This window comes from Trichosurus vulpecula, chromosome 4 (assembly GCF_011100635.1).
Source record: "Trichosurus vulpecula isolate mTriVul1 chromosome 4, mTriVul1.pri, whole genome shotgun sequence".
In the NCBI taxonomy this organism is placed as follows: Eukaryota; Metazoa; Chordata; class Mammalia; order Diprotodontia; family Phalangeridae; genus Trichosurus; species Trichosurus vulpecula.
In genome coordinates this window covers 433,552,840-433,568,660 of record NC_050576.1, presented here as the reverse complement: position 1 = coordinate 433,568,660, position 15,821 = coordinate 433,552,840, and the positions used below count along the sequence as shown (strand labels likewise).

Genomic DNA, 15,821 nt, shown 5'->3' with positions numbered 1-15,821 from the left:
TCAGGGATTCAGGCAGGCAGGCACTCAAATGAAGGCAAGCAGCCTCATTGCCTATGGATTTATGCTGGAAGACCAACTGACTGGTTAATTGAACCAGATGAGAAGCTCTCTCCAATTTCTAACTTCTCTTATGTTTCTCTCTTTCAATTGTGCTTCTATTCTATATTGAAGGGTTCAATTGTTGGTCTGAAAAACAGACTCAAAAGCTTAGTTCAGAGGTCATGACTGGTGTTTGGCTTAAAGAATTGGACTCTTCCCTCTAAACTCACTCTCTTGGGAAGCGGATGCATCTACCGTCACATGAAGCTGAACTGGAGGACAGAAACAAGTATTTCTAAGGAAGGTTGAAAGAGAGAGGAGCTCATACAATACAGGAAACCAGGCAAGAAAAGTACCTAAATGGCATCAAGATGCGATGGCTTTTCACCTGTGTCCTGGCAGAAAAAAAGATACAGATTTGTGGTGTTTGCTGACATACTTATGAAGTGTTAAGATTTAGCTCAGATATAACTAAACTGAAAGGAAGCTGGACTTCTTTTCTGGTGACATGACAGAGGATGGGTCAAGACTCAAACCCTCTGCCTCTGCTTGACCGCTACCCACTTGTTCTGACCAACGGTGGAAATAAGCATGGACTCCTCCACCAATCAACATCACCCATTTCTGTGCCTTTACACAAGCTTTCCCACCTGCCTAGAATGAATTTTCCCTCTCTTGCCCCTCTCAAAAACAAACAAACCAAAACAATTATCTTTCTAAGCCATCCTCAAGTGCCACCTCCTACAAGAGGACTTTATTCACCCTCCAGTAGCTAGAATCTGCCTAAACCCTTGCAATGACTTTATATTTATTTTGAATTTTTTTTTAATTTTTACTTATATGAGGTCTTGCTATTATAATTAGCTCCTTTTTAGCCTAGAGGCACTAGGCATGCCTCCCAGAGGTTTATGTGGTTCCCTCTTCTTAGAAGTTTATAGGAGATGGAGAGTTAAGAATAAAATCACAATTGTTCCAAGCCCCAAGTTAGGGAAATTACTAACATTTAAGAAGAGGTTTGGCTCTCTACCTTAATTTATATTTGTATCTATCTCTAGTTAATCCCTGGCTTCTGTGGGATTAATGAAGCAGAGATAATGAAACACTGACAAAACTATCCATGTGACGGTGGAATCCCTAACTAACTGTGGAGGGTAATGTAAGGAAAAGCAAGATCTATTCTCTACATACTACAAAAGAGACACATTACTATATTTATCTGTTCACCCATTCATCTATCTATCTATCTATCTATCTATCATCTATCTATCTATCCACCTACCTGTCTATTTCAGAGTGACCAAGAGGCTAAGGCGCACTGGAAATCTCATACTGCCACCAGCGCAGGAAAGCCCCACCTACAAGACAGGAACCCAGAGTGACCTCAGGTCACAGCCCAGACAAAAGGACTAACCTGAATCTGTTCTCTCAGCCTTCCCAACAGGATACCCATTGTATGGGCTACCAGAAGAATAGATTGATAGTGACTACTGACCCCACTGCCATGCACAGCCCATCCATGGATGAACCAACAGTCTAATGTCCCACCATGAAACCAAGGTTTTATTTTGATGGGTCAGTGCATTTTTTTTTGCAAGACTCCACCAGGAATCTGCATATTGGGAGTGTGAAGTCTAGAGACGTAGCTAGTCCAGCAGCTTGATGATGCAGCAAGTAAGAGTGCTGGGCCTGGAGTCAGGAACACCCGAGTTCAAATCCAGCCTCAGATATGGACTAGCTCTGGGACTAGCTCTGGGACCCCAAACATGTTATTTAACCTTCTTCCCACAGTTTCCTCATCTGCAAAACAGGGAAAATAGGAACACCTACTTCCCAGGGTTGTTGTAAGGATCAAATGAGATCATATTTGTAAAGCACTTGGAGACTGATAAAAACGCTAGCAATTGTGGAGAAGAAAGAATCAACATTGGTCATTCCAGCAGTGTTAGAATTAGGCTCTTGCAGGAGGGACTTATGGAAACTTATGTTAGTAACCCTCAACAGGGAATACAAACACAGACTTAAGGCAAGCAGCAAAGACAACCTGTCTGCTGGGTACAAGGTGGCCAAACGCACACAACATTCTATTACTGCTTTACAAGGAGCTGCACATCGGTTTTTGTGCCCTAGCTAATGATGATACACTAGAGGGTTAGTATTCTGATTTTACAGACAGAGAGAGAGACAGAGAGAGAGAGAGAGATAGGGATAGGCGCGACAGACAGAGCAGAGGAGAGAGAGACCAGAGAGAGACAGACAGAGGAGACAGAGAGACAGAGAGGAGAGAGACAGAGAGAGACAGAGAGACAGAGAGAGAGGACAGAGAGAGACAGAGGAGAGACCAGAGAGACAGAGAGAGAGAGAGAGAAGAGGAGAGAAGAGAGAGAGAGACAGAGAGAGAGACAGAGAGGAGAGGAGAGGAGCGAGAGGAGAACAGAGAGAGACAGAGAGAGAGCCAGAGAGAGAGAGGACGGGACGGCAGAGAGGACGAGACAGAGAGAGGACGAGAGACGAGTAGAGAGAAGAGAGAGGACTAGAGAGAGACAGAGAGAGACAGAGAGAGACAGAGAGAGAGCGAGAGAGACAGACAGAGAGAGAGACAGAGAGAGACAGAGAGAGGGACAGAGAGAGAGAGAGGACAGAGAGAGGGGGGGGGGAGAGACAGAGAGAGAGAGACAGAGAGAGAGACAGAGAGAGACGAGAGAGACAGGAGGACAGCCCGAGAGCAGACGAGGAGAGACAGAGAGAGAGACAGAGAGAGCAGAGACAGAGTAGAGAAGAGACAGGAGAGAGACAGAGAGAGAGACAGAGACAGAGACAGAGAGAGACAGAGAGAGACAGAGAGCGAGAGAGACAGACAGAGAGAGAGAGAGAGAGAGAGAGACAGACAGAGAGAGAGAGACAGACAGAGAGAGAGAGACAGAGGTCTACCATTAGTAAAACTCATCAGGTGCCAAAGATGCCAAGACATACAAGGGCTCTGATGCCCTATGGGATACGGCAGCTTGACAAGCAATGCTATGATAGAGAAAAGAGAGGAGAAGCAGGCTCCAAATCAAATGACAATCTGGAACTCACAAGTTGCAACTGATTTGAATAAGTGACCTTTCTCCAGCCAGTCTATTCAAATGGAATTAATCCAACCAAATATTTCCATGACTTAAGCGAATGCCTCAGAGCTGTCCAAAAAAGGTTAATTAGATTCTTCAGATCAAAGTCTCATCATCAGAAAGAATTGCAGTCTTAGACTGACTGCTAGGTTGATTGCCATTCTCTTAAAGACATAAAAACTATGTGTTTTGACTTAAATACTTGTCAAGATATTAAGAGATACTGTTTTCCAGAGCTAAGGCCCAGAAACCTGTGCCCTGAGCTTGGCATGACAACAATCATTTGTGCTCACCCTCTGGATGATCTGGCAAAATTGTAATTACTATATTGCTCTGACCAGCATCAGTTGTTCTCTGAGATTGGACAAGCACCAGTCAAGTACCCATGTTCTGGCCACGAAGGCCTGCTATGAATCAAACTTGTCACACAGTCGCTGTTACCCCTCATTAACAGAAGCCACTAGTGTAAGTATTGAGAACTCCCCACACTGCCTTTGGTCCCCCTACCAACAGTGGTGGGGCTCCAGCACATGTGCCCTCGGTAGCAAGCCTCTTTCCTCATTTTGAAATTAAACTTTTTGATTCTTGACTCTCCTGTCTCTAGCCTGTTCTGTTCAGCTCCAGCTCTCCACAGGTTAGAGGCTGGTTTGGTCCAGTTGACATGCTATGACAATATTAAGACCCCTCCTTTGCCTTGATGTGGTATTGTAGAGTGACAGAAGCTACGTAGACCACGTCCCTTCACCTGGTGGAGGAGAGTGTACAGGCAGACAGAGAAAGCTGCTCATAAACCTCCCAGAGGACAGTCTCTGAATTCACGGGATTCTCTCCAACTCTGCTTATGACTGGTGTACTCTCAAAGGTATCTGGGGTCTGCTTATTTGAGATTAATTCATTTGTAATTCATACCAAGATATAAACTCATACCCATAACAGCTATGGGCTATATACAGTTTGGCACCTATCCAGGTGGGGTTGACTTCCTGGAAGAAGATATTTGAGCCACTTCATTTTCTTAAGTCAAAAACCAGCACCCAAAAAATGCCAATGGGAGAGGTTCCCCCTTGTACTCTGCTGGGGTGAGTAGGTACAGTAGTGCTCTAGATGCTTTCAACAAACCTTGTGGTTAGAGCAACTGAGAATAGGACCCTTTCTTAGCTCCCTGAAATCTAGGGTGTCCCTAGAAGAAGAGTTTACAAAGGCTTTTCATCCCCACCATGCTATAGTTGGGCATTATTAACCCTGATGAAGAAACTGAGTTTAAGAGAGGATGAGTGACATATCTAAGGTCACACAGTCTTCATGCAGCCTCTGCCTCCCAGCCTTCTTTTTGTTCTATCACTTCACAATATCCTTTAATAATCTGCAATTGAATTTGTTGAATCCAAACCGATAAAATGTAAGTCAATTAGCTGACAGCTGTTTACTGTGCTACCGCTCCCATGGCAATTGGTCAAAACTTTCAACAGCAGCCTGCAGGACCACAGCCAGACTTTCACTTGGCAATCATAGCCTTACACTATCTGCTATCAACTTTGAACCATCCAATCTCATGGCTTTCAACTCTGCAGCCTGAACTACCCCACACATTTGGGTCTAGTCTTTACGTGCTCCTAGACCCTTCTTTCCTTTCACTAACCTAGGCCCCCTGTCTTAGCAGATGCTACGGACCAGAGATGCCCTCAGTGAGATGCTCTTCCTCCACTTCCTCCTGACCTGCCAATATCCTGCCCACACTGGGAAGGTCCTCTCTCACCTGCTCTCTACCTGTCTTAGCCACATCCATTCTCTAAGGGCTTCTTGAATCCCAGGCTCTGCTATAGCCATCTCTGATCTCTCACTCTGTCACTCTCAGAGAAGGCACTGTCCAGGTGAAATCCCTCTGCATAAGAACTTCCCCTCAGATGTGATATTCTAACTGCTCTGCATGTACCTTGAAGGTCTCCGCCATCAAGGGATGAGTATTGTTGTTCTGCCTGCGCCTCAGTGCTTAACACAGTGCCCGGCACGTAGTAAGGGCTTAAAAAAATACTTGTTAATTGATCTGGAGCCAGAGGGCTCGAGTTCTTCTATTGAACTACCTATATCAGCCTGGGCAAGTGATTCAGCCAAGTAGCACATCTGTAGAGTTGTCAGCCCATTTGATGACATTCCTTTGGATTGACCTTACAAGGTAGAGTATTTGAGGCCAAAGGACCCTGGCTTTAGTGATCTGTCCTGAAGCAGCACTTACCAAAGTATTCATCAGAGGGAGGATTCTCCATGTCATATAGCATCTTCTTGGTGAGATGTTCCAGTTCATCCTCTGGGCGGAAGGATGGGCCAGAAGCAGGGGCCCCAGGACCTGGGTGGCCACCCTGGAAGAGGGAGAAAACAAATACCTTTAGATTGCCCAAACCACTAGGAAGCCCTTCATCTGTGCAAGACAGTGACTTTGAGGTGGATAAATTGTTAGATGCCTCTGTGCAGATATGTGTGGGCTCTCAGAAGCACCCCACACACACGCACATGCACGCACACACGTGCACACGCACGCACACACGTGCACACGCATGCACACACATGCACGCTCACACACATGCACATATGCGCATATGCGCGCGCACACACACACTTAAAGACATGCACACAAATACATGACCAGAAGTTCCTCATAGAATCTAGTAAGAGTCTGAAGCAGGGGTAGCAGGTAGCTTTGTCCTCATTTCACAGATGATAAAATAGAGACTCTGAAATGGTAAGAACTACTTATTATGCCCGTATAAAGCTGATTGAGGATCACTCACATTCAGACAGCTTGAATGCATCTGATTCTTTTGGAAAGACTCCTAAAGCATCGGAAGACTTATGAGAACCGAGGCAACAAAATGGCCATGAAAATGGACGTGGGAAAAGGAAGACCAACTCCAAAGTGTAACCCTGCAGAATTCAAGGGCCCCAGCCTGGCCTTTCCCAAATCATCTCTGCAGAGGTTGGCATTGCACACAATGTCAGATTGTGGTGATGCATTGAGTAGTTTGGGTGAATTGCTTTTTGTCTAGATTTTCATTTTAGGAAATAGTTTTCTGGTAGAGGTGGAGGAAGAAGTATATTGAGAATTAAAGGTGATATAAAAATGTGTCTACGTAATGAAATACATATGTGCATGGGTTGTATATAATATAATAAATATAAGATAAACATATTAAGTATAATAAATAATATATCTACACATAAATGCAGACATATACAATACATATCAAGACACACTTGTTTTTAAACAAAAATCTTTCAGACTTAGGTCTTGGAGGCAGCTGGCCATCAACGCACCTAGGACAGTCCTCAAACAGCTCCTGGGGCTTTTTCTTATTTCTAAGTCCCTTGGTCTTTACGTAGCACCTCTCCTCAAAGGAGTTCCAACTATTTCACAAACACTGGCAACCAAAAAAACAGAAAGCCTCACCATGAGGCTGGGAGAAGAGCAACTCTCTCAGTCATTTAGAAATTTCAAAAAAGAAAAAAATCCCCCAAAGTAACAATCCCAAAGAAAACCATACACTATTTCCAGAAACAAACCAAAACCAAAACAAACAAACAAAAAAAAGGAGAAAGGTAAAAACATCCAAAAACACAATAAGGGAATCCGAGTCAGGCCCGCTGGAGGGCGGAAGTGGGACTGAAAGCTGCACCGGCATGGTCTGGAAGGAACCAAGAAAGTGAAACATAGCAGGAAAAATCAGGCATCTGGGACAAAGGCTCTTGTCATTGTCAGTGCTTCACAGCTGCCTGGGGTCCTGCCACACTGCCTTCTCAGCAGGCTCCCTTGAATGAGCCAAGAAGAGGCTGTTCTCCTGATCTCCTCTGTGATTCCTGATCCTTCCGGTGCTTCACTTGTTTCTTGTCATGCTCAACTCTTGCTGACCCCTTTGTGTTTTACCTGGCAGAGATATTAGAATGGTTGGCCATTTCCTTCTCCAGTCCATGTTACAAATGAGGAAAATGAGGCAAACAGGGTGAAGTGACTTGCCCAGGGTCACACAATTTGCAAGTGTCTGAAATCAGATTTGAACTCAGGTCTTCCTGACTCCAGGCCTCTCTATCCTCTGCGCCACCCAGGTGCCATAAATGCTCACTCATTCCCCACCAAAGTTACCTCCTCATAATTTTCTATCTAGGTTATATTTACTCATGCATGTGAGGGTTACAGTGTTCCTCTCCAGAACAGCATGAAGGCACAACCTGTTTGGTTCCCTGCCTTGTATACCATAGAGCCTGGCACATAGTAGGTGCTTAATCACCTCTTGTTGAATTTACAAAGAAAGAGAAGAGAAGAAAAAGTTATTTGACTGTGAAGTCAGATAATTTTAGGCTTCATTCTCCTTTCTGTGGAGATCTGTGTAATTCTGGGCATGTGGTTTTAACTCTTTGACCTCAGGATCTTCTTCTGCAAAATGAGGAGCCTGGCCTACATAGACTCTAGAACTATTATTCTGTGAATTCAAGTCTTGGAGGGTTTTAGGAGAGGTTGTTGCTGTTTTTATTGTTTTGTGGTTTTATTTTTCATGATATCTGGGTAAGAACAGAAAAGCAAACAAAACCCCTCTGCTCTACGTAAGCTGTCCTCTTTAGTTCAGTTTGTCAACACTCAAACCACTCTACACTTGACTGTGGTTATTTGGGATCAGGTCAGAGAGGAAGGGATGGGCTGTGTATGGAGTCTGCTTTCTTTCTCTAGATCAGGATTTTACAGAAATCCACAGAGAACCTGAGGAAATTAGGATGAAAATGTGGTGGGTTTGGGGGAGGGGGCTCAAAAGCCCTCCTGGCCACAATTTCCCTGTTTGACTTTGTGTCACTCATTTTCTTTTTCTCTCTTTGATAAAATCATGACGATGAGAAGAGTAATGAGTTCATAATTTAGATTGTTCATGGGAAAATAAAAACTGGGCAAGGAATGTCTTGGTGTTCTGGGAGCCCATCTGCAGGAGCATGAAGTGAAGGCTGAATTTCAGGGACACCAGGGCAGGAAGGGACCTCAGTGACCAGACCAACAGATCCATCCCTGAACCAAATGGTCAGCTGGAACCAAGGGGAAAACCATGACCTCCCAGGCAGTCCATTCCACTACAGGACAACTAATTGACAGGAAGTTTTTCCTAATATCATAAAGCCAACTCAGCCATGTCAATAGATCTCCTACTCTTCAGTCATACAAACAGTGGGAGAGAGCCAGAGTCCAAGGATGTGGATTCTCAAGTTCATGGTTCATTTCAGTGGATGGAAAGCTCCTCACCATGAAGGAAACTTTCATCACTTTACCAGCCCAATGTCTGCTTCTTCCTTAACCTGAAATGCAATAGCAGGTTCTCCTCTGAGAATCCACCCTCTGCTTCCCCCAATGTAGCACTTACAAGGAAAATAAAAAAAAAAAGAATGAATTTCAAACATCAAAATTGTCAGTATCTTCCAGCTTTTAAGAACAAAGCAGACAACACATAATTCCTTTCATCCCCCAAATATTGCTTCCTGTTTGTATGAAAAAATCTTTGGCAAATAATGTATTAGGAAAAGATACTGCAGGACTGACCTCACCAGGATTATTTTCTTTTAAGAAAGCATCTTTTTGATACAAATATTCCCCCACTGATATGGCGTGATGTCAGAGAATTGAACACTATAATCACCCAAAAAATTCAAATGACAGGACAAAGGAGAGGTGTGTGGTGGGAGTAAGGAGAAAGCAGATTTCCAACAATGATCTACTCAAAAGAGGTGACATGAAAAACAAAATGTTTACATGAAAGAGTAAGAAGTGGGAAAACATGTTAAGATGGCTGATCAGAAACAAAGACAGAGGAGGACGCTGGCTGACAAAAATATAGAGAGAATGGAAGACTGAAGGTAGATGTTTCCTATATTGGAGAGCATGAGCAAATGTCACAGATGATGAGATGGTGTGGAAAGGCCATGACTCATATGGTGGATGAGACATCCTCATCAATGTGAGCGTGGAACCATTCACTGAGATATTGAACTCTAAGACTAGAAAAGAGAGAGGCCTCAGAAGCCTCATAGAATCTCAGAGTTGGAAGGAGCCTCTGAGACCATCTAGTTCAGGCCTCACCATTGCATCCCCAGTAAGGTCTCCAGAATGGAACCTAGTACTTCTAATTCTGGCTTGGGTGAGAGGCTAAGGACTTATCCCTTTCCCCCTCCTTCAGGACCTCACAGCTCTTTTTAATGAAGCCTAAGGTTTTTTTGGCTGCTGTATCATGACACTGACTCATATTGAGCTTATAGTGCACTAAACCCCACAGGCCTATTTATCAAAACAGCTCTGAAAACATAACTTCCCCAAATTACTAATTAAAAAATGTGATTTTAAAAAAACTCAATGAGATTTTCCATTTAACTCCATTAATTTTCAACAAATTAGACTAAGGCCCTCTGTGCTCCACTACAACCTTCTCCCATACACCTCCTAATACTTACATGTTCCCTTTGGTTAACTGGGTTTATTTATTTTATTTCGAGCTTAGGCTATTGAAAACTGTTTTTTGGATCCCAACTCTATCCTGGCAATGTGTCAGGCACAAATTTGATAAGCATCCCAACAATGAACAAATACATGAATGAAAAAAGCATTTACTAATACTTAGTAGGCACTTACTAGGTGCCAGGAATCTATGACTTTTTCCAAGTCACTGGCAAAACATTAAACAGCTCAGGGACAAACACAGATGTCTGGGGTACTTCACCCAAGTCAGTAGTGAACAACAATCATTATTGGCTACAGTCATTTTGTTAATCATCCTATCTTTCAACCCATATCTCTCCATCTTGTCCACAAGGACAGCATATGAAATTTACCAAAATCTTGGCTGAAATCAAGATTATACTAGAGCTAGAAAATCTCCTGATTCACTGGCTTAGAAATACTGCAAAAAATATAGATAGGGTTATTCTCATGCAAACTATTCCTTTCCAAGACGTTACTTCTTCTGGACATTGCTTTCTTTCTTAGTTATTCAGTAACCATTCATCTGATCCAGAGCCTACCCCAGTGACTGTCACATAGCAGGCATTAATAAATGCCTACCCATTGGTTAATTCATAAAACATTTTGTCCTCTAAGGATATTTATGGAAAATCTGATACCATACTCTAAGGCAGCTGTTCTTAATTTGGGGTCACAGATTTAAAGAAGAAAAAAAAAACATTGATAACTGTATGTCAATATAATTGGTCTCTTTGGTAATCCTATGTATTTTATTTTATGCATTTAAGAACATTATTCTAAAAGGAGTCCTATTGGCTTCGCCAGATGCCTAAATGGGGTGTATGACACAAAAAAGGATAAAGAATTTCTGATTTGACATACCTTTTTAGATAACTTAAAACAGGGAGAAGGAACCTTAGTGAGTTCCATTCAAATGCTCTGACTCTATGAATTATAAGACTATTATTCAAAAGTCTAGAGGGTAAAAACCTACTGTTATATAGTGAGAATAGAAACTCAGTGACAAAGCCACCCGAGAAAACCACATAGACCTCCTTCTCTCCTCTCAGAAAAGAAGAAAACATTTTCTTGGAAGAACATTTTCTCACAAATACTGCTATTAATCCTCAACCTTTGTCCAATTCTAATATATCTCCTGGCAAAGTAGAATTGGTCCTAGTCTTTCCAAGGTAATGCTATGAACACACAAGCTCCAGAGTGATTTTGGTAAGGGTTCAGAATACTAATTCTGAAGGACTAGATGTCTTTCATATGCCGATGAGCCAGGATAAGTTTGGAGGGCCTTGTCACCAGCTTAGGTTGGCAACAGCAGAAAGAAGATGTCAGCCATAGAAGTATCCAAGTTCTGTCTACCAATTCTTTAAATCTATCTTGCAGAACGGAGCACACCAACGTTCAAATTTGTGCTTAAAATAGATAAGCATGGCTATAATGCATGATGGGCTTTTGAAGGTGGGCTGGGGCCCTAGTGAAAGGAAAAGTGACACAGTTCACAAGGAAGAATTAACCCTTTCACTTCTATTTCAGAGATAGACATTAAAACATCTTGGAATATAATATTACAGATAGTAAAGGAGCCAGCATTACAGCCCAGAATAGTCTACCCAGAAAAAAAAAATGAGTATAATCCTTCAAGGGAAAAATGGCTATTTAATGAGATGGAGGACTTTCAAGCACTCCTCATGTGAAGACCAGAGCTGAAGAGAAAACTTGACTTTTAAATACAAGACTCAAGAGAAGCATAAAAAGAGAAATAATAAAGAGAACTCAGTAAGGTTAAAATATTCTTCTATAGGAAGATGCAAATTGTAACTCCTAAGAATTTTATCATTATCACAGCTGTTAAAAAAGGTACACAAAAACACAGGGTATGGGTATGAGACTAATTTTTAAAAATAAATTAAGGGAAAAGAAAGAGGGCACTGGAAGAAGGAAAAAGGAGAAGAATGTGGATAATTATCTCACATAAAAGAGATGTAGAAGGAAGAGGGGAAGATGGGGGTTGGGGGTGGTGGGCAGCACTTGAACCTGACTCTCATCAGAATTGGATCAAAGAGGGAACAGCATACACACTCAGTTGGGTATAGAAATTTATCTTAGCATACAGGGAAGTAGGAGAGGAAGAAGGCAAGTGAAAAGATGGTGGGAGGAGCAGGGAAAGGGCAGCAGCAAGGAGGGTCTGATAAAAGGGACAAAAAAAGGTAGTGGTCAGAAGCAAAACATACTTTGAAGAAGGACATGGCAGAAAGAGAAGAATAAACAGAGAAAAAAAATACGATGTAGGAAAATACACAGTTGGTTATCATAACTGTGAATGTGAATTGGATGAACTTACCCGTAAAATGGAAGCAGATAGCAGAATGGATTAGAAACTACAATCCAACAATATGTTGTTTGCAAGAAGTACACTTGAAACAGAAAGACCCAGAGTGAAGATCAGGGGTTGGGGCAGGCTTCAGCTGAGGGATGAAGACATTACTTATATGCTCTGGGACTCAGTTTCCCAATAGTAAAAAAAAAAAAAAGAAGGGGTTAGATTGGATGATCTCTTTAAGTGCTAAACCCAGCATCTTATTTATGTTCCACAGTTTAGATCTTATTTCCCAGGGTTACAGTTTACCTGCCTGACACTGTATGTAAAAGTAAGAAACCTAATTTTAAAAGTTTGGCTATCTGGCTTCCTTTGAAAGCTCCTCTTTCTTTCTAGATCCTGCATGGCATATGGTAGGTGCTTAATAAATGCCTGTTGACTGACTAATGTGATAGCACATGTGATAGAAATATTCTAAGCAGATAAGTAAGACCTGTAAGAAAGAAAAGGAAAAAGGATTGACCTAAAAACCATCATCCTGGACCCATTGAATATGGGGGAAAGCAGACTACCCCATCTCAATGGTTCCCATGGACAACTGTATCCACAGTGTCCCCAAAGTCTTAGTGCACTTCTAACCTTTGGTAGCTTTCAACTACACTAAGACTTTTCGAAAGCCCATTTTGGAGCAGTGATTCTCTAAGTGTGGTGTGGTGATCCCTAGGGGTCCCTGAGACCCTTTAAGGCTACCTACAACATCAAAATTATTGTCACAATAATACTAAGATGATTTTATTTAGAATTTGTTAAATATTGTTCCACATAACCTAGACAAATAAAAGGTCTTCGGGGTTACTAAATAACTTTTAAGAGTGTAAAAGTGTTCTGAGACCTGAAAGTTTGAGAACTTCTGTATTGGGGCATTAGAAAAGGAATTGATGATGATGGTCCGTGTTAAATGCTGTGAGCAAATAGGGATAGCAATGAGACATGAGATGAGACCCTTGCACTAGGGACCTCCCTCAACAAGTCGGGTGGCACCTTCTCTGAGCTGAGAGCCTTTGAGAGCTGATGGGGGCATTGAGAAACTGGCCTGGAGGAGCAGAGACAGAATGTGCCAATGAGTTAGTCATGAAGCCAAGGGATTAGAAAGAGGCCTGTTCTGAATGACTGAAGGGGTGGGAGGGGTCTTGTTGGTGAAGAGTTTTTAAAAAAGGGAAATTCGTTCATTTCAAACCTCTCCCTCTCCATGACGCCAGATGGATGAGAAGTGCCTGTATGTCCCTGACGTGAGAGTATACATTTCTGCATGTGATTTATAGAGCCTGTTTGCAAAACCAAGTGCTTTGGTTAAAGCAACACACACTCCGGATTTCGAAGTTTTGTTCTCACTCATTCGCAACTTCCTGGAGTATTCCTCAGACAGGAGCAAAGTTTCCAGTCTTATGCAACAAATGAAGCGGAGCAGGGGTAACAGTCCCACAGCCCTAGCCAACATTCCAGGAAAAAAAAAAATTGAATTTTAGAATTTTCTTTGAATTCTAGGCATTCTAGAGATGGCTTCTGGGCAGTGATAGGCTGGCCCTGAATTCCTAAGCACGCAAAACCCAACTTCTGAGGATGCTCTGGAGCATCAGTATATCCAGACACTCCTGACCTACTGCCCAATTTTTCATCAGTGGGAACAGATGACTAATGGAAGCATTTGGGAGGTTGAGATCCCTTTGGATGAAGCTGAAGGGCCTCCCTTTCACCTTCTGCTCTTACCCACTTCCTCTCCCCTAGCAAAGCAGCCTTGGCTACTCACAAGATGACTTGAGTAGCTTCCCTTATTTGAAAAGTCAGCAAATGGCTGAGCTATCTGCCAGGTGACTGAGGGCAAGCTGTCAGGAACTCTACAAACAAGATATGAGAGGCTAGATATCATCAAGTATTCTTGATTGGGGGGATTTGACAGCTGGTAGGCCAGGAAACGTACTGTGGTCTAACTGAGGAAATGGGAGGCTCCTTACTTCTTATGCCATTTTAGGAAAGGCTCCAAACCACAATGTGCCTCGGTTTCCTAGTCTGTAAAATGAGGGAGTAAGAGTATGCGATTTCTGAAGTCTTTTCCAGATTTGCATGCATGATCTTGGCCCAGTTGGAAGCCAACTGGGTTTATTATCATTATATCTGAGCCTTGAAATATGATTGCTCTTGAGTGGTCATGCAGACATGGGGCCCATCTTCAGAATGGATAAAAGAATGAAGTGATTGAAAATAAAGTATTACTAAGTAGCCATTGCTCCAGGCATCATGTTAGGTCCTGGGACATAGAGATATAAAGTATGCCAGTCCCTAGGGGCCTCCCTTCTATTATGATCAGAAAGCACCTAGAGGGGAGTTAGGTGAAGAAAGGTAGTTTTAGTCTGGGAAATCACAAGCTTTGTGTGAATGGAGCCGCATGTCCTTTCCAGGTAGAATGCTAATAATGACTTCCAAAGTAGAGCAGAACAAGACTCAAGTTCTAAGTGATTTTTTTTTAAAGGTGTTTTATTTATTTTTAGTTTACCACACATGGTTCTACATAGTTTTGAGTTCCAGTTTTTCTCCCCTCCCTCCCCCCTCCCTCCCCAAGACGGCATGAAGTCTCATATAACTGTCATGTATAACTTCGCATTGAATTAATTTATGCTCTAGTCGAGTTCTAAGTGATTTTGGAACCAACTTACAGTGGTTTGACAGGTAGGAAGCTTGAGTTCTAATGGAAGCTGTGCCGCTAAATTCCTGTGTGACCCTCAATAAATCCCAACTACTCTGGACCCTCTTTCCTTCTACTGTCACGGAGAGATCATTTTCAAAGTCCATTACAACTCCAACATTGTTTACTTTCCCAGTGTCCTTTACAAGAGCTGAGAATCCTTATGGCTTAGAGGGTTGCTGGTAGAATTTGGGGGATACACAACAATTCCATTTCAGAAACATTTTCTTAATCACTCAACAAACGTCAAATTGTGACACAGGCAGAGAGTGAAATCACAGATATTTACATCTGTAAGAATGTTGTGGTTTCAAAAAAAGTGCATTGTAAGTGGAAACCTCCCGGGACAAAGCTATTTCCAAATGCAAGAGGGCACTGGTGATGGGGCAGGTTGTCGCACACTGAAACTCTATTGCCTTTGTCAGCACCCACTGAGAGATTCACATCCTCATTCAGCACTCTTGCTCTGACTCAGCCATCTACAGGGCACAGGGTCTCCAGCCTACCACACTTTCTCTTGGTGATCACCTCCTTCTCCCACTCCTATGGCAGCACAAGTGTCTTAGGATTCAGTGCAGACTGGCCACAAAATACCAGCTCCTTCATATACTATGTTACAGGCAAACAGTCTCCTTGACTGAAACAACATTTATTAAACACTATATGCCAGGAACAGGGCTAAGTGCTGAAGATAGGAATAAGACCTCAAACACCTTCCTGGACAAAATGGCAGCTGAGGAGGTAGCCATTAGGGAGGGGGGGATGATGGAAAGAAACAGGGATAGTGGGTGGAGCCATAGTGCAACTGATGGCCAAGTTCTATACAATGCTCTGGGCTTTTCCTGTGCTCTCCTTTTCCTCCTCTTTCCCAATCACGTTTCCCCTGTGGAATACCTTGGAGCTTAGGTGTTGGGAGAAGATGGACAGAGAACTGCAGATTGGGGGCCCGGGGAAAGGGAGAGAGCCAGAATGCAAGAAGAAGGCATGGCATGAAGAGCCAAAACCCATCCCAGGCCTTTTCACAGGGCCTCTCTCATTCCTGGGATGCTCTCTTCTCCACCATCTGTGGCAAATTTGAGCTAAGTCTTGGAAAAAGCCATTCATGGCTCCCACATGTCAGCCCTC

At 42.8% G+C, this 15,821-nt stretch overlaps 1 protein-coding gene across 1 annotated transcript in view; it reads right to left on the bottom strand.

The window, feature by feature from the left end:
- The window catches only part of LOC118846457 (LIM domain containing preferred translocation partner in lipoma), a 507,446-nt gene that overhangs the window by 169,062 nt on the left and 322,563 nt on the right, over positions 1-15,821 (bottom strand). Inside the window, exon 7 of the mRNA XM_036755013.1 lies at positions 5,380-5,503. Coding sequence (XP_036610908.1) covers positions 5,380-5,503 — 124 coding nt within the window. The remainder of the gene's footprint in view (positions 1-5,379; positions 5,504-15,821) is intronic.